This window comes from Phyllobates terribilis, unplaced genomic scaffold (genome assembly GCF_046119375.1).
Source record: "Phyllobates terribilis strain yellow unplaced genomic scaffold, ASM4611937v1 Scaffold_3__8_contigs__length_932513732, whole genome shotgun sequence".
In the NCBI taxonomy this organism is placed as follows: Eukaryota; Metazoa; Chordata; class Amphibia; order Anura; family Dendrobatidae; genus Phyllobates; species Phyllobates terribilis.
In genome coordinates, this window is record NW_027362763.1 from 626,266,662 (window position 1) to 626,286,583 (window position 19,922).

The 19,922-nt window shown below is 45.0% G+C and overlaps 1 protein-coding gene across 3 annotated transcripts in view; it reads right to left on the bottom strand.

The window, feature by feature from the left end:
* KMO (kynurenine 3-monooxygenase) overlaps positions 1 to 19,922 on the bottom strand; it is a 1,041,428-nt gene that overhangs the window by 509,884 nt on the left and 511,622 nt on the right. For all 3 annotated transcript variants that reach the window (XM_073673271.1, XM_073673270.1, XM_073673272.1), the window contains one exon: positions 17,625 to 17,712. In XM_073673271.1, coding sequence (XP_073529372.1) covers positions 17,625 to 17,712 — 88 coding nt within the window. The remainder of the gene's footprint in view (positions 1 to 17,624; positions 17,713 to 19,922) is intronic.

Below are 19,922 nucleotides of genomic sequence, written 5' to 3' on the forward strand. Positions count from 1 at the left end.
CACTAGAGTATAACTATTATAATGAGAAATGACACCTCTTCCACTACAGCTAACCCAACAGTTCGAGATCCAACCAGGAGTGTTCTCATTTACAAAAATTAGTGTTAACATCTGCTTACTAACAGCAGGCACATAAACCACACTAAACATATCAGAGTGCAATTCCTCGAGATCAGTGCAGCACACTTAAAACTACAGCATCACCTAGTCTTTACAGTCTGCGATTGGGGTGAAAAGTCCTTGGAGATCCATGATTTGTTCATCTTGATGAAACTTAGGCGGTCTACACTTTCAGGGGACAGCCGACTGCACTTATCCATCATGACACCACCAGCAGCGCTGAAGACACATTATGAGAGAATGCTGGCTGCTGGGCATGATAAAACCTCCAAGGCATGACAGGCGAGCTCAAGCCACTCATCCATTTTTGAAGACCAAAATGTCAAAGGGTCCAAACCCTCCCTGATGGTATTGATATTGGAGTTCTAGATACTCCTGCACCATCCTCTCCAGTCGTTCACCACGTCTCAGACTTGTACTCTGTTATGCTGGTGCGTGAGCTGGTCTAGAAAATATGTGAAAGGACTCTCAGGAATTGCTTCTGCTGCTTACACTGCTACTGCTGCTGCTAATATTTTGGCGTTGACAAATTGACGTGCCAGAGGTTGGAAGTGTAGAGCTGCGATGCACACTGTGTACCTCACTGCTGTCTTGGGGAAAACCTCTCTTAAGTTTGTGTAAAAGCTGGTTTCGATACTCCAGCATTAGCAGGTCCCTTTCCAGGGTGGGAAGCATCTGGCAAAATTTACTCTTATAATGTGGATCAGAGTGGCAACCAAGTAGTTAGCACTATTTCGAATCATAACTATACAGTGATCATTTTGCAGATAGTGCAGCAAGAAGGCACTCATATCTTGGGCTCTTCCATGAGGTCCAAGCCCATGCTGTGTTGGTGGCTGGGTAACTCTTATGCTTGTTTCCTCCATCCCCTCCCGCCAACCACGAACAAGAGAGAGGGGATGATTATCCTCTTCATCTTCTGACACTTGCTCGCCCATCACCTCTTCCTCCATTTGTTCCTCGGCTCTTGCACCTTCACTAACAGTTTGTCTGGTATCACCAGCCCCCCTCTCGATCACAGTAATCCACCCTCCTTTGGCACCCTGATATGTCCCTTACTGTATCATATTAGTAAGAGAAAAAATTATTTTTTAGTGTGGATAAGGCCTATATAACATACAAAATATGCTCCAAACAATTTAAAACTGAGATCTCCCCTACTGTATCACGTTAGTAACAGAATAGAGAATTTTTTTTAGTGTGGATGAGGCCTGTATAACATACAAGATATGCTCCAAACAATTTCGAACTGAGATACCACTTGGTATGAACCTAGAGGCACGCAGCTGAGTAGCTCATCTAAAGAGGTGGAGGAGGAAGAAGACGGGGAGGTTAAATTGCGTCCTAAGGAGCAGACATGGAGTGATGCAACCGCGACGAGCACTGCATCCTTAGCCACAACTGTGGCAGTGACCAGCACCGTTTGCGGGTCTGCAGCTCTTAGGAGCGGCAAGGGTTGTCTAGCCTGGGCCTTTTTTGACACTGCAAAGGATGAGCCAACTCACGTTACAAAGTTTGCAAAAAAAGACGTAGAAAAGGGAAAAAGTGCAATAATTTGACTACTACATGCATGAACCTTCACATGCGCAATGAACATGTGTTACTCTAGCAATCTCACTGCGATAAAATACCGACCTCAAAAACCATCAGCCACCCCATCAACTGCATCTGCTGCTTCTTCCTCCTCCTCTATTACCTTGCCAAGTATTGTCACACATGTCTCCCACCATAGAACCTCCAGTTCTTTAACTGCTCCAGTCAGGCTGAGTGAGAGCCCATCCGCTGTAATGGAAGCGCACATGCCTGCTGTTTTTGACTGAGAATGAGCCCTCACAACTTTATCAATCCATCGTAACATCTACGCCTGCATCTCACTCACGGCCCAGCTGTTTGTCTGGTTCAACGTACTTCGCCCTCTCTTAGCACTGAAGCCAGCCCTCGGTCCAGTAGCTGTGGTCACGTAAAAGATTGTTTCTTCCTACACATGACAAAGCTAAGAGATTGAACTCCACCATCTCCAATCTGTTGGCCACAGAAATGGTGGTGTGAGGCCTTAATTTTTTGAAATGTGAACACTATGTAAAGTGTTGTTGGTCCCTATTCTAATAGTTCTACTCTAGTGAAATTAATTCTTTGATGCAGATATTGTTGTCACAGGGGTACACTTGATATAATCCAAATAGTTTTTTTTAGTACCATGGTATATAAAGCAGGCTACATTTCATCATTTAATTCTTAGGTGCTGACATTATTCTCCATACAGGGGTACCCATTAGTGATGAGAGAGCACTAAATGTGCTCAACTTAGTGGTTCAGTGCTTTCTCAAAACCTACCAGGATCTGCCAGAGCTGCTTATGAACGTACGCCACGTGTGTGCCCATTTCAGGAAGTCAGGTACAGCTTCTGCCACCCTGCAATGCTTCAGCAGTGTTTGCAGATTCCAGCTCACTGACTGGTGTGTGATGTGACCACACGTTGGAAATCAAAGTTGCAGATGTTGGGAAAGATTTTTGAGCAGCAGAGGGCAGTTGTTGAGTACCAGCTTCAACACGCCTGTTGAAATTCAAGTCAGCCTCCACACATAAGAACTGATGAGTGGGCATGGAGGTTTGACATCTGTGCTGTCCTCCAAAACTTTCAGGACTCGACCAAGATGGTGAGCGGCGATGATGCCATAATTAGCATCACCATCCCGCTTCTCTGTCTACTAAAATGCTCGCTGCTCACAATTTAAGAGGACGCATTGCATTGCATACAACTATACAGGGTGATGCTACACAGCCGAGCCTCATCTCAATGCGGATTGGGTGATAATAAGGAGGAGGAGAACATGGACAGTCGTCCTCTTGGTGAGGACAGAGAAGTGTTGGCTCTCTTGGAAGTCTTGATACCCCTCTTTCAGTTTGTGGTAAAGCTGTAGTAGTTTCGCTTAATGATGACCTTCAGTAGCCTAAACCGTGGATTTGCTTATTCACGTTATTTCTCAAAATGCATTACTGATCAGGCCATTTCCAAACTCTATTAATGCAAAAGGAGTCCAAGAGGCATAAAGTCAGACAACTTCAAAACTGAATACCACAAAAAAGGTCTATTGCGGTTAATGGCCGCTAGACAAGAAGAGATTCTGACTAATAAATAGAATAAAAAAGACAAGCTACGGTGCGAAACGGCATCCGTCGGGTGTGGGAAGGACCCCCTCCTCGGTCATCTGCGTTGCAGCATCTTCACTCCCAGGTAGTAACGTTTCTTGCTTTATGCCCCCTGCAGCCTACCATACACCTAGGTTCTCTCTCCATTGCCTATATGTCTGCATAACTCTTGACTCCCCATATTTATTTATACAGGTGCCAATTTTCACACACTAGGTGATGTATGTGGCTACACCTGTTACTGCATTTATACAGTGGTATTTGGGGCCCCTAGCAGCTGTCAGTTTGAGACCTGGGATTCACTGTTTAATCATGTATGCACCATGAATTAGCTCTTTAGGTCGCACTGGCGCTATATTTGAGCTATAGAATCCCTTGACCATTACACTGGTCATTTATATATTTTCTTTAAGAGCGTTATCCTGGTGTATAGATCTTATCTGCATTATTTACCTTCTATTGCATACGCAGTGCACCTTGTGTGTGTCCACTCCCTGTTTTTGGAGGTTTCCCTTGCCTCATTTTAAAGTTTTCCTATTTTATATTTACATCAATAAAACATATTCTTTTTTATTCTATTTATTTGTCAGAATCTCTTCTTGTCTAGCGGCCATTAACCGTAATAGACCTTTTTTGTGGCATTTCCAAACTCTGTAGTCATGAAATTCAAGGCTTAAAGAAAGATCTTTGTGTGAGCTGATGTTGGACGGGCTGCCATTGCTTCTGCAACAAGCTGCATTAGAGGACTTCCTGGGAGAAATGACACCCAGAGTAGATACGGTTTCCCTCTATGACAGTCCTTTCACTGAGCTAAAGCATATGGTTGAGGTGAAATACAACTCTCACCGAGAAGCAGTGTCAGACTGAAGAACATTAAGCCCACCAGAGGATTTGATTATTATTATTATTTATATAGCGCCATTGATTCCATGGCGCTGTACATGAGAAGGGGTTACCTACCAGATACAGATATCACTTACAGTAAAGAACTAACAATGATAGACGGGTACAGAGGGAGGAGGACCCTGCCCCTGCGGGCTTACATTCTACAGATACATTGTATATTATTATTATTTATATAGCACCATTGATTGCATGGCGCTGTACATGAGAAGGGGTTACCTACCAGATACAGCTATCACTTACAGTAAAGAACTAACAATGATAGACGGGTACAGAGGGAGGAGGACCCTGCCCCTGCAGGCTTACATTCTACAGATACATTGTATATTATTATTTATATAGTGCCATTGATTCCATGGTGCTGTACATGAGAAGGGGTTACATACCAGATACAGATATCACTTACAGTAAAGAACTAACAATGATAGACGGGTACAGAGGGAGGAGGACCCTGCCCCTGCGGGCTTACAGTCTACAGATACATTGTATATTATTATTATTCATATAGCACCATTGATTCCATGGTGCTGTACATAAGAAGAGGTTACATACCAGATACAGATATCACTTACAGTAAAGAACTAACAATGATAGACGGGTACAGAGGGAGGAGGACCCTGCCCCTGCAGGCTTACATTCTACAGATACATTATATATTATTATTATTTATATAGAGCCATTGATTCCATGGCGCTGTACATGAGAAGAGGTTACATACCAGATACAGATATCACTTACAGTAAAGAACTAACAATGATAGACGGGTACAGAGGGAGGAGGACCCTGCCCCTGCAGGCTTACATTCTACAGATACATTGTATATTATTATTATTTATATAGCACCATTGATTCCATGGCGCTGTACATGAGAAGAGGTTACATACCAGATACAGATATCACTTACAGTAAAGAACTAACAATGATAGACGGATACAGAGGGAGGAGGACCCTGCCCCTGTGGGCTTACATTCTACAGACACATTGTATATTATTATTATTTATATAGCACCATTGATTCCATGGTGCTGTACATAAGAAGAGGTTACATACCAGATACAGATATCACTTACAGTAAAGAACTAACAATGATAGACGGGTACAGAGGGAGGAGGACCCTGCCCCTGCGGGCTTACAGTCTACAGATACATTGTATATTATTATTATTTATATAGCACCATTGATTCCATGGTGCTGTACATAAGAAGAGGTTACATACCAGATACAGATATCACTTACAGTAAAGAACTAACAATGATAGACGGGTACAGAGGGAGGAGGACCCTGCCCCTGCGGGCTTACATTCTACAGATACATTGTATATTATTATTATTTATATAGCTCCATTGATGCCATGGCGCTGTACATGAGAAGGGGTTACATACCAGATACAGATATCACTTACAGTAAAGAACTAACAATGATAGACGGGTACAGAGGGAGGAGGACCCTGCCCCTGCGGGCTTACAGTCTACAGATACATTGTATATTATTATTATTTATATAGCACCATTGATTCCATGGTGCTGTACATAAGAAGAGGTTACATACCAGATACAGATATCACTTACAGTAAAGAACTAACAATGATAGACGGGTACAGAGGGAGGAGGACCCTGCCCCTGCGGGCTTACATTCTACAGATACATTGTATATTATTATTATTTATATAGCTCCATTGATGCCATGGCGCTGTACATGAGAAGGGGTTACATACCAGATACAGATATCACTTACAGTAAAGAACTAACAATGATAGACGGGTACAGAGGGAGGAGGACCCTGCCCCTGTGGGCTTACATTCTGCAGATACATTGTATATTATTATTATTTATATAGCGCCATTGATTCCATGGTGCTGTACATGAGAAGGGGTTAGATACAAAATACTGATATCACTTACAGTAAAGAAACTAACAATGATAGACTGGTACAGAGGGAAGAGGATCCTACACTTGTTGCTTACACTCTGCAGGATAGTAGGGAAGGAGACAGAAGGTTGGGCGGGGGGTTGCAGTAGCTCCAGTGGTATTGAGGTGGCAGTGAAGTCATGGCAGGCTGTAAAGGACAGGGCAGAGTCAAGGGTTACTCCGAGGTAGCGGATTGCTGGTACAAGGGAAAGCATGATGTTAAAATAATAATAATAATAATCTTTTTATTTATATAGTGCCAACATATTCCGCAGCGCTTTACAATTCAGACAATTTACAGACATTATGGGCATTGTCCCCATTGGGGCTCACAATCTACATTCCCTATCAGTATATCTTTGGAGTGTTGGAGGACCTGTTGGAAACCCACGCAAACACGGAGAGAACATACAAACTCCTTGCAGATGTTGTCCTTGGTGGGATTTGAACCCAGGACCCCAGCACTGCAAGGCTGCAGTGCTAACCACTGAGCCACCGTGCTGCCCAATTTTTTGTGATAGAAAGATCAAGTGGGAACAGCCAGAGTATTTTAAAAATTAACCTTTAATAAGATATAATAAAACATAAATCACATAGGTCAGCCAAAATGCAGGAATACAGATCAATGTTCTCAATGAACCCTGTTGTACCCTGTTTGTCTCCCGCTCTCACAAGAGCAGTACCCAAGTGTAGCCTGTATTAAATAAATTAATCCCAAGAAAAAAACAGCCCTCCCAACGTGTTTCTGCCTCAATGGCGAGGCCTCATCAGGGGAGTGTACTTGTATTTAATAAAGGAGGAGAAAACGTCCATCCATACATCGGAAAAACAGAAAAGAGCCAAAAAGGCTCTGTATTCCAGCATTTTTTTTTGTTGGTATTGCTGCATTTTGGCTGACCTGTTTTCGTACCTTGGATTCATCTGAAACTACAAGTCCTGGGTGAGATCGTGACTTTTTTAATAAGCACTGACACTATGAGCACTTTATTATGTGATTTATGTTTTATTATATCTCATTAAAGGTTAAGTTTTAAAATACTCTGGCTGTTTACAACAAATTGTTGAGGAGTATATTGGTCGTATTGGTTAAGATAGAACCCATAGCTGTCTGGTAGAAAAATCAGGTGGGGAAGATACGCGAGATGGAGGAAAAATGATGAGTTCAGATTTGTCCACATTGAGCTTGAGGAAGCGAGAAGAGGAGAAGAAGGAGGATATGGCTGATAGACATGCTGGAATTCTGGACAGCAGAGAGGTGACGTCTGTGCCAGAGAGGTAGATCTGAGTGTCATCAGTGTACAGATGGTACTGGAAGCCATGGGACATTATGAGCTGTCCCAGGCCAAGGGTATAGATTGAGAAGAGTAGGGGTCCTAGGACAAATTCTTGAGGGACTCCAACAGAGAGAGGGCAGGATGAGTAGGTAGTGTGGGAGTGGGAGACGCTAATTGTGCGGTTAGAAAGGTATGAGGAGATCCAGGATAGGGCAAGATTTTTGACGCCAAAGGAAGAGAGGATCTGTAGCAGCAGGCAGTGGTCAACTCTGTCGTAGGCACAAGACAGGTCAAGAAGGAGGAGGATAGAGAATTGTCTGTTAGCTTTGGTTGTAATAAGTCATTAGTAAATTTTGTAAGGGCAGTTTCAGTGGAATGGTGGGAGCAGAAGCCAGATTGTTGGTTGTCGAAGAGGGAGTTAGATGAGAAGTGAGAGGAAAGTTCAGTATGGAGGCAAATGGGAGCAGCGATATGGGGTAATAGGTGGATAAAGCGGTTGGCTCGCGGGATGGCTTTTTGAAGATGGGCGTGATTGTGGCATGTTTGAAGGCAGAGGGGAAGGTACCCGAAGTTAGTGATCAGTTGAAGAGATGGGTTAGGGATGGGATGAGTGTGGGGGTGAGGTTGGGGAGGAGGTGGGATGGGAACGAGTGCCCAAGTGGTGAGGTGCAATTTGGAGAGGAGACGAGTAAGGTCTCCTTCAGTGATGTTGGAGAGGGAGGTTATGGGGGAAGGGCAATGATCTGGAAAACAAAGAGGTTGTGGTGGTCGGACAGTAAAGACTTGCCTTGTTTGGTCAATCTTGTTTTTGAAGTGAGTGATAAACTCCTCAGCAGAGATGAGGAAGGTCAAAGGGGGCAGTGGAGGGTGGAGGAGGGAGTTAAAAGTGTTGACTAACTGTTTGGTGTTGTAGGATAAGGAAGATATGAGGGTTGTTAAGTAGGCCTGTTTAACAGAGGTGAGGGCTGATTTGAATGCGAGTGTTGCTTGTTTGAATGCAGTGAAGTTATATTGCGAATTTGTTTTCTTCCAACGCCGCTCCGCAACCCTGGATCCTTGCCGAAGCTTTTAGTGAGGTTATTGTGCCAGGGTTGTCTATTGATTCATCGCGCTCTGCAATGCACAAGAGGGATGACCAAGTCAATAGTTGATGCAAGAGTGGCATTGTAGAACGCAGTGGCACTGTTTGTGTCGTAGCCTGGAGTGAAGATATGGATGTCAGTGGTAGAATAGAGTTAGAGAGTGTCTAGATGTGCAAGGTTTCTGCGGGGGTGTGCTAGTTGCTGGACACGGGTGACAGGTGAGGAGGAAAGGGGTGAGAACGTGAGTAGATGGTGGCCAGATAGGGGTAGGAGGGCGGTTGTGAGGTTAGATAGGGAGCTGAGTTGGGTGAAGATAAGGTCTGGTGTTTGTCCATCTGTGTGGGTGGCTGAGGAGGACCACTGAGTAAGTCCAAAAGATGAAGTAAGCGACAGGAGTTTGGATGCTGCTGACTGGTAAGTGTCAGTGGGGATGTTGAAATGCCCAATCTAGATGGTTTGGGGTGAGCTGGACTGCAGAGTGAAGGCAAAAGGGCCAACAAGTGTTAAGCATCTCTGGCTACTGTGGCGACCTGCTGCTTTTGGTGCCACAGAACCCAGAAGGGTGCATGGATGGACTTCTCCACAAGAGGCCCTTACACATTCACACACCTCCACCCTACCACCACAAACCAGCAGAGGGAGCCCGTTAGGGATATATATATAGGGAGGGTGGAGCCAGGCAGCTCAGTTTCAGTTTAGTGTTTAGAGACAGAGAGGAACACAGCTCAGAGTTGAGCAGAGAGTGTGCTGACGCTCAGAGAGCAGTGAAGAGGCAGCGAGCTGGCTGCGGTGCTTAGGCGAGCCAAGGCCTACAGCACGTGTGAAGGCTTAGTGAGGGCCTCGAGTGGGCCGAAGGCGAGAGGAGAAGGAATAAGTAGTGAGTGGGCAGAGGAGCATACCAGGCTCACCCCGATATATATATACCGGACACCGGGTCCGCGCCTACACAGGGACATTTATACTCAGTAGGAACCACCGGAACCCCTGGAGGACTACAGGTCCCAGGTTCACCAAACGCTGGCTACAGTACCAGGGCTAGGAGTCACGGAGGTCCCAGCGTCCAGGGAGAGTGATCTCCAAAGAGAAGGCCCTACCACCAGGTCAGCAGGTGCCAAGAGACACAGTAACCAAGCTAGGCCTAGCTCCAGGCAGGTCAGAAGCTTAGAGAAGAAAGCAACGGATCAGGAGGCCCTATATCCGCTCACTGGGGAGAGTCCAAAAGTGCGCCCTTCGCCTGGGGTACCCTGGACTGTGCCTGCAGCATCACCAGTAAAGGTACTGAAGCTTACCCCCGTGTGAGTGTCCGTCTTTCCTCCGGGACCATCCTGCCGTCTCTCCCCTGCACCACCATCCATTACACCCCATGCTGCCCTGGAGCTGGCTCTACCTGTGGAGAGCCACACCATCCCTGCTGCCGTAACACCAGCTCCGAGGACTGCTCCGCAGCGGCGGTTCCCTCTAGCCGCAATCCACAGGTGGCGTCACGAACACTTTCCCAAATCCCATATAAAGCTCCCCCTTTTTACTGACTGCCCTGGGTCACGGACCGGGCCAGCCACCGTGATATCCCCCGGCAACCAGAGGCCCGACTGCCGGGTGCCCCGTGGCCCAGAGGGCGTGTCACTACTCCTTCAAGATTGTTGGAAGACCATTTCCGGTGACTACCTCTTGAAGCTCATCAAGAGAATGCCAAGAGTGTGCAAAGCAGTCATCAAAGCAAAAGGTGGCTACTTTGAAGAACCTAGAATATAAGACATTTTCAATTGTTTCACACTTTTTTGTTAAGTATATAGTATATAATTCCACATGTGTTAATTCATAGTTTTGATGCCTTCAGTGTGAATGTACAATTTTCATAGTCATGAAGATACAGAAAAATCTTTAAATGAGGTGTGTCCAAACCTTTGGTCTGTACTGTATAATGAAATGATTATTTATGAGCATTTATGGTGCATAAAGTGCTTCAGCATGTTTCCCTTATAAGGTTATCTCACTTGGGAGTCCTGGTGGGGTCTTTTGTCTCTTATTATAGGGGTATGAATTCCATCATCCCTCTCTTTTAGCTGTGCTTCTCCCTTTTTCCAGTCATTTATTTGTATAATTATCACGACTGTATATATCTTTACGAATAAACTGACTTGATTTTTGCAATCCCTATGCTTCTGGGATTCTTGCGCCTTTACAATTTATGGGACTCTAATATTTATATTCTCCTATAATATGAACATATTTTTCTCCTAGGGACTTTGGACTATACAGTGATGCATATATCTATATCTCTATCTCTCCTGGTATTTATGCTGCCCCTATCTTGTGCCCCCATCCTGCTTCCCAATCTCGTTATTTGCTGCCCCCCTCCATACAAAAAAATAAATAAATACACTCCTACTCACCTTTTCCCCTCTCCGGCGAGTCTGGAGGAGTGTTGACTTCAACACAATGGCGCCAGAGATCGCGCTATGCACTGCACCGGTGAAAACTTTGGCGCCACAGTCCTCCTCCAGACTCGCCGGAGAGCGAGGTATGTAGCCTAATGGCGTCGGAGATAGCGGTGAGCGCTTCCGCATACCGCGATCTCCAGCACCACAGTCCTTCACCTCGGCCACGTCCTCCTCCCTCTCACCTGTAATGGCAAATGCTTTCTTCTGTCTGGAGCCAGACTGCATAGGCGCGCCACACTTGCGCAGTCTATAGAGGCTTTGGACAGAGGGATGTATCTACGGTTATATTATAGATGTATACTGTGAGCAGAATTATTAGGCAAATGAGTATTTTGATCACATGATACTTTTTATACATGTTGTCCTACTCCAAGCTGCATAGGCTTGAGAGCCAACTACCAATTAAGTAAATCTGGTGATGTGCATCTCTGTAATGAGGAGGGGTGTTGACTAATGACATCAGCACCCTATATAAGGTGTGCTTAATTATTAAGCAACTTCCTTTCCTTTGGCAAAATGGGTCAGAAGAGAGATTTGATGGGCTCTGAAAAGTCCAAAATTGTGAGATGTCTTGCAGAGGGATGCAGCAGTCTTGAAATTTCCAAACTTTTGAAGAGTGATCACCGAGCAATCAAGCGTTTCATGGCAAATAGCCAACAGGGTCGCAAGAATCGTGTTGGCCAAAAAAGGCGCAAAATAACTGCCCATGAATTGAGGAAAATCAAGCATGAAGCTGCCAAGATGCCATTCGCCACCATTTTGACATATTTCAGAGATGCAACGTTACTGGAGTATCAAAAAGCACAAGGTGTGCGATACTCAGGGACATGGCCAAGGTAAGGAAGGCTGAAAAATGACCACCTTTGAACAAGAAACATAAGATAAAACGTCAAGAATGGGCCAAGAAATATCTTAAGACTGATTTTTCAAAGGTTTTATGGACTGATGAAATGAGAGTGACTATTGATGGGCCAGAGGCAGGATCAGTAAAGGGCAGAGAGATCCACTCAGACTCAGATGCCAGCAAGGTGGAGGTGGGGTACTGGTATGGGATGATATCATCAAAGATGAACTTGTGGGACCTTTTCGGGTTGAGGATGGACTGAAGCTCAACTCCCAGACCTACTGCCAGTTTCTGGAAGACAACTTCTTCAAGCAGTGGTACAGGAAGAAGTCGGTATCTTCAAGAAAAACATGATTTTCATGCAGGACAATGCTCCATCACATGCATCCAACTACTCCACAGCGTGGCTGGCCAGTTAAGGTCTAAAAGAAGAAAAAATAATGACATGGCCCCCTTGTTCACCTGATCTGAACCCCATAGAGAACCTGTGGTCTATAATAAAATGTGAGATCTACAGGGAGGGAAAACAGTACACCTCTCGGAAGAGTGTCTGGGAGGCTGTGGTCGCTGCTGCACGCAATGTTGATTGAAAACAGATCAAGCAACTGACAGAATCTATGGATGGAAGGCTGTTGTGTCATCATAAAGAAAGGTGGCTATATTCATCGCTAATTTTTTTGGTTTTTGCTTTTGCATGTCAGAAATGTTTATTTCTAAATTTTGCGCACTGATATTGGTTTACCTGGTGAAAATAAACAAGTGAGATGGGATTATATTTGGTTTTTATTAAGTTGCCTAATAATTCTGCACAGTAATAGTTACCTGCACAGATATCCTCCTAAGATAGCCAAATCTAAAAAAAAAAACACTCCAACTTCCAAAAATATTAAGCTTTTGGGTTGATTGAGAACATAGTTGTTGATCAATAATAAAAATAATCCTCTAAAATACAACTTGCCTAATAATTCTGGACACAGTGTATATGTGAGTTTTCAAGTCAGGCATAACTGTGTAACTCCACACCATCCACTGATTAGAGAGCACAGGGAAAAAAAGACGAAAAAAGAGCCTCCAGGTTTGAAAAGATTATAATGAATTTATTACAGATAATTCATTAGGCACACAACAGGGGTAAGTGCAGATAATATGTGAAGCTTAAAAACCCTCTTCACTTAGCGTCCTCTTTTTTCGTTTTTTTTTCCCTGTGCTCTCTATGTCTATTTGACGATGGAGCCTATTAAGTCCACAATATAGTAGTATTGAGTATAACATTATATGTAATGGTGATTTAAAATATACACTTGAATTGTGGTGTACATACTACTCTTTCCATGAATTGTGTCTATTTTACCATCCACTGATTAGCAGCTTGCTCATAATTCACAATGTACACAGGAAGCTGCCAATTCTGCTAATAAATTCCATAGTAAATAAGTGCTGACAGATTCTCTTTAATATTTAACCATTGGATTATGGTAATTTGTGCGAAATATATCTATATTGTTTATAGTGTGTAAGGGCATATGCCTTGAAATTTGCCCCATGTCCTTAAAGATGCTAGTAGTGTCATCTAGAACTTAGTACTGCAGAACCCTGTACAGCGCTGTCTCATTTTGACTGAGTGCTGCTGCAGGATGCTGTAGATCCACCCTTATTTGAATACATGCAGCAACGGCCGTGGCCACTATAAAGCTGATGGAGTAGTGCTGTGAAACTCCGCAACTGATCACGTACGGCCCCTTTAACAGAGTGGCCTGTGTGAAAGGCTGATAATGTAAATTTTTCTTTTCATTGTTGTCTACCATAGACAGACTGGTTCCTAATGATACAAACAGGGCCGCCATCAGGGCATTATTGCCCTTACTGCTGTGTATGGAGCCCGGTGACCAGAAGCAAAAAGGGGGGGCCCCGCCAGCTCGGACCCCAAGCCCATGACCCGGGGCCCTCCTTCTCTTAGCTTCTGCTTGCCGGGCCCTTAGGGACAGCAGTTCGGCGCATGGTGCACCCACGGACGGAAATGAGCACTGTCCCTTTAATCCGCGGCTGGGTGCATCATGGTCCTGGTCATGGAACACGCTATATAAGGAGAAGAGCAGCAGCGTGTGGGGACAATGGCGGGCGGTAAGTGTAAGTGTGTGCGCGTGGTGGGTTGCACTGCTGAGGGGACGCTGATGAGGGAGGGAAGGCTGCTGAGGGGACTAGTTGCTAAATGGGGTGGTCCCCCCTTTACGCTTGACGACTTGATTTTTTTTTTATATTATCACTTTGAGTTATCATGTTTTGAGGTGTATTTTGTATTTATATTCTAGAATTGATAGGTTTTTAATGAATACTAATAAAGATATTCTTAATAGTGTATAATCAGTGAATATATAAGCGATAAAATACCCTGTTTACATTTATTAATTTGGTGATCGCAGGCTGAGGTGGCGATGGTGAGCAGGCTGAGGCTACCAATAGATTCTTCTTGACTGGGTGGTGGGCGCGGCGTTGCCACTGCCTATGTAAGTAGCTAACTTAAGTCCATGTATTAATTTGTCCAACATTTCAGTACGTGATTGTATGATGCAATCATTCCGTCCCCTCCCCCCTTCCAACCCCCAACCAATATTTATAAGCTACTGGATGATCCTGTGCGATGCTGCAAAACCAAATGCCGAATTACATCAGGCGGCAGCGCTCTGGATTCTCCAGGAGCTTCTACATTTTGGTTGGGGAGGAAAGGGAATGATTGATGGAATCTGCAATCAGAAATATAGATTAGATAGATAGATAGATAGATAGATAGATAGATAGATAGATAGATAGATAGATAAAAAAAAATTATAATCTGGTTACAATTAGTTTAAAAAAATGTATGTGACACACTCCCTAAAGAGGAATAAATAAAATATACCTAAAAGAAGAGTATTGGCTCTTTTAAGAAATGTTTAATAGGTTAGAGTAGAGTAGGGCCTGGCAAGAAGAGTCTCCTTGTCCTGGTGCCGGATTAAAAAATCTTTTGGCCAAACAAAAGCTGCTGGCTGAGCATGGGCGTACCCAGGATCAAAACAAAGGGGGGGGGGGGGGCAAGCCATGGTCACAGATACCGAAGAGAAATATATATATAGTACAATGCAAAGATTTCACTTCTTACATTACATGACCGATATCTATTGTAAATTCCACAATAGCTCAGAAACCGGCGAATCGCTCCACACAGTATACTGGCCCCCATATAAGGCTCCATACGGAATACTGGCCCCCATATAAGGCTCCATACGGAATACTGGCCCCCATATAAGGCTCCATACGGAATACTGGCCCCCATATAAGGCTCCATACAGGATACTGGCCCCCATATAACGCTCCATGCAGGATACTGGCCCCCATATAACGCTCCATGCAGGATACTGGCCCCCATATAACGCTCCATGCAGGATACTGGCCCCCATATAACGCTCCATGCAGGATACTGGCCCCCATATAATGCTCCATACAGAATACTAGCCCCCATATAACGCTCCATGCAGGATATTAGCCCCCATATAACGCTCCATGCAGGATACTGGCCCCCATATAACGCTCCATGCAGGATACTGGCCCCCATACAATGCTCCATACAGGATACTGGCCCCCATATAACGCTCCATACAAAATACTGGCCCCCCATATAACGCTCCATACAGAATACTGGCTCCCATATAATGCTCCATACAGGATACTGGCCCCCATATAACGCGCCATACAGAATACTGGCCCCCATATAACGCTCCAGGCAGGATACTGGCCCCTATATAACGCTCCATACAGAATACTGGCCCCCATATAATGCTCCATACAGAATACTGGCCCCATATAACGCTCCATACAGAATACTGACCCCATATAACGCTCCATACAGAACACTGGCTCCTATATAATGCTCCATACAGGATACTGGCCCCCATATAACGCTCCATACAGAATACTGGCCCCCATATAACGCTCCATACAGAATACTGGCTCCCATATAACGCTCCATACAGGATACTGGCCCCCATATAACACTCCATACAGAATACTGGCCCCCATATAACGCTCCATACAGAATACTGGCCCCCATATAATGCTCCATGCAGGATACTGGCCCCCATATAACGCTCAATGCAGGTTACTGGCCCCCATATAACGCTCCATACAGAATACTGGCCCACATATAACGCTCCATACAGAATACTGGCCCCCATATAACGCTCCATGCAGGCTGATCCCCACACAATGCCTCACGCAGGCTGTTCCCCCCCACATAATGCCCCACGCAGGCTGTTCCCGCCACATAATGCCCCATGCAGGCTGTTCCCCCCCATATAATGCCCCATGTAGGATGTCACCCCACCTTATAATGCCCCATGCAGGATGACACCCCCCCTTCCTTATAATGCCCCATGCAGGATGACACCCCCCCTTCCTTATAATGCCCCATGCAGGACGTCACACCCCCCCTCCCTCATAATGCCCCATGCAGGATGTCACCCCCTTTATAATGCCCCATGCAGGATGTCACACACCCCCACCTCACCCCCCTCCCTTATATTGCCACAGGCCTCCATATAATAGAAAAAAATCAAATACTCACCTCACATCTCACCTGCTGCCGCTGCTCCGGACTCCAGCGTTTCCGGCCTCATCCCGCTCTGCGCTGTGACTGCTCAGGAGAGAGCGCGGTGTAAAGATGTCACTGCACCCTCTGACCTGAGACGTCACAGTGCAGCAGCCGCGGAGGATACAGGAGCTGCTGCGGAGGCACGGGGAGGGTTAAGTATTGTGCCGGGTGCCGGGGCCCTGAGCAAGCGGGGGGGGGAGCAGGTGCTGACGGTGAGGGCCTCCCCCCCGCCTGTTCAGGGCCCTGGCATTTGCCCGGGTGCTGACGCCGGCCCTGGTGTGCGGCTTGCGTGCCTGCTTCTAGGGGGGGCAGCTGCCCCCACTGCCCCACGGTGGGTACGCCCATGTGGCTGAGTATGTGATCTGGTGTTCGATGGGAACGGTTAATGTGTGATTGGTGAGGACGTAGTGCAGAAGTGGAGCTTTTCCAAGAATGGGCGGTGGGACTGTGGAAGGTTGGAGGGGTGGAGGCGGAGCTGAGGTGGAGCCTGAGAGTCTCTAGGAATTTCACTAGGAATTTCGGGGTCCTATACTGTCAAAATTTCCGGGCCCCGAAATTCCTAGTGGCAGAACTGGATATACATACAAACCACTGCAGACAAATAGGTTTTCAGGTATTAGGACCCTAGAAATAGCTCTGTCCCGGTTTAAAATGCAGTGCTCCAGAATACTATTTTTAAAATATTACCCACGTCTACATCAGGTAGTATATCTCGATTCAGCATTAGTACACTATATGAGTGTGTGGGAATTTTCCTTCACTTGACCTCAAGTCTGATGGTGTGTTCAGTATAGTTTCTGGATCTGTGATTCATCATTATGAGAATTCTTTGATATGCACTTTACTTATTACCTTCTTATGTATTCATGTATTGATTCTCGTATTTATTGATATTGCACAAGAACCTTATATGAATCACTAGTGATATACTCTGCTTATATCGTAATCTAATTGTAGGATACTTTACACCGCCTTCTACCTTGACAAGGCAGTAAGTATAGCTTCCTCCCCACCTTTTTTATCTTGTCGTTCTATGTGAACTTTTACTGAATATTGAAATAAATTCATTTTATATTCATCTGATATGCTCCCGTTTCCTTCAAGCTCTTTTGGGTTTTGTTTCATGTTTTTATGTTTCATTATTTCATTATTTGGCTTTTTTTTTTTTCTTTGGTTATTTTAAAAGTATGACATTTCTTAAAAAAAAAACAGAAAGGTGACAGGTGCTCTAAGTTATCCTTGTAGAAATGTAGATAATAGGAAACCATGTACTGCTTACCCCTGAAAAACCAATGTACCAGAGTCGACATTGCAGTCAGTCAATTTGTGTTCAAAATGTAGCTTCACATTCGAATACTTTTCTGCAGCTGTTGAAGAATCAAAGTGGTCAATATAACAATCAATTAAATTGGGATTTTAAAAAACATACAAATCAACTTGCTACATCATTGTAACATTGCTAGTCCAACCCCACTGAGCAGGGTTGCCTATTGTGCATCAAATTTTTTTAAGACGTTGTAAAAACTGGTACACCATACGATGACTGCAAATTTCATCATTTTACAGCTCACAGTATATGCTGTTAATATGTTCATATTAATATTATAGGCTGTAGACATAAAAACTGAAAATCTTAATCATTTATTTTCCAATGTGTCTGTAAAAACTGGTTGTACTTTGGATGAGTTGTCTAGAAAAATAGTAAATTAAGTTGGCAACTGCGCCACTGAAATATTCTGGCTTTGCTACTTGGTGTTGAATAATAATTATGATTATTTATTATTACTTTCAACCCCGTATTGGGTACGTATATCTGCTGACATTATTGGTAATATTTCTATACACTTAACCTGAGTAAAGTCATATTATAGGCTAAACATGCGATAGATCAGACCTGGTTAAAGTGCGGGCCACATCTGGCCCTCTGGCTGTTCCAGTCAGACCCGTGGACTAAGACAGCTGAAGGGCTGAAACAGTGGCCCACGGGCTGCACCATTCTGCCGCCCCCGCCCGCCATCCATCCTTTGCACCCTGTCACCACTATCTGCGAGGATGCAGACAGCGGTGAATACATTGGTGGAGGAGGGGCCGCTGGCACCCTCTTCCACCAATCAGCGTGTGAGAAAGCGGACACGATGACTAGTGATGAGCGAGCATGCTCGCCACTGCTCAGTACTCGCTCAAGCATCACATTGCTCGACATGCTTGGCGCTTGGCACTAGGCGAGCATTTCCAGGTTGCTCGGCAGGAGCTCATGTGCCTGCCCTGCATGTTTAACACTCTTTAGAGAGGCAATGAACATGCAGGGATTGCCTGCCACTCACTGTAATGCCGAAGCCATGTCGGTTGTGGCATTACAGTGACTGGCTGGCCGCATAGCGTCCTCGGGTCTATATAAGACCTGAAGCCCCTATGCTCGTCACAGTCTACTCCGCAATCAGGCAGTGTAGGGAGAGCAGCTGCTGTGTAAAAGACAGAATTGGCGGTGTAATAGATAGATATAGGCAGTGGTACTCCAGGAGTGTGTATATGTATATCTATCTATATATATCTATCCATCTGAATTAACAGTCTTTCTGAAGACTAATCCAGCTGCATATATTCATTGGTGATAGCAGACGTTAGGAGGGCAGGGTTTGTGGCAGTGTAAACAGCACAAGATGGTCCATTGCACGTCCTGTCTGCTCCTGCTGTTAGAGATATCCGTAGATATAGCCCCAGATATCAAGGGCCAGGGCTAATTTTTTTTTTTTTTTATCTTAATCCTGATTATTTGCTTAAAAAGCAATACAGAGCTTGTTAGCAGATTACAGCCAGATTTTTTTATTTTATTTTATTCTCATTACTGTATTGTGGAAGCAGAGAAACTCTTTTCGATGATCAGACCTGATCCCATATGACTGTCGTAATACAGACATTTTGTGGAGCGTGCCAAATATTCCACTCCATTTACAGTCAGCCAGGTGTGTTTTGTTGAACCAATTGACACTTGGTCGCTGACATGCCGTACTATTTGACAACTGCCTGAAACCGTGGCCATCAGACATTATCCCATATGACTGCCATAATACAGAAATTTGGTAGAGCGGGCGTGCCCTGGCAGCCGACTAACATGGCTGTGTGAGTACTGAGCTCCCTCTCACCCAGAGCCTGTTCAGCAACATATGCAGCGTTCATTCTACTTTTTATGGCTCATCCCTCTCTCCTAACACCTGGCATCATGACTCGAGGTAAAAGAAATCAGAGGAACCAAGGAAAATTGGAGTTTTACTTCACAGAAGACCGGAGCAAAGATGGCACTGAGACCTCCATTCACAGCAGTGTCTCTGCTGACGGCGTGTTACCCATGTGGCCCGGACACCTCCAGCGGAGTTGCACTCCCCGCCCACAGTGAGTACAGGACTCCTGCGTCCCTCCTCACAGCAAAATCACTCACTGGGTTCAAGATATAGTCCCCTGGCAGACATGGAGGAGGATGTAGTCCCAGTTGGAAAGGAGGAGGGATATTTCCTCTCCCACAATTAACCCAGCTTCACACAGACGGGGGCTGGAGGAGGAGCTGCAAGTGTCAGCAGGG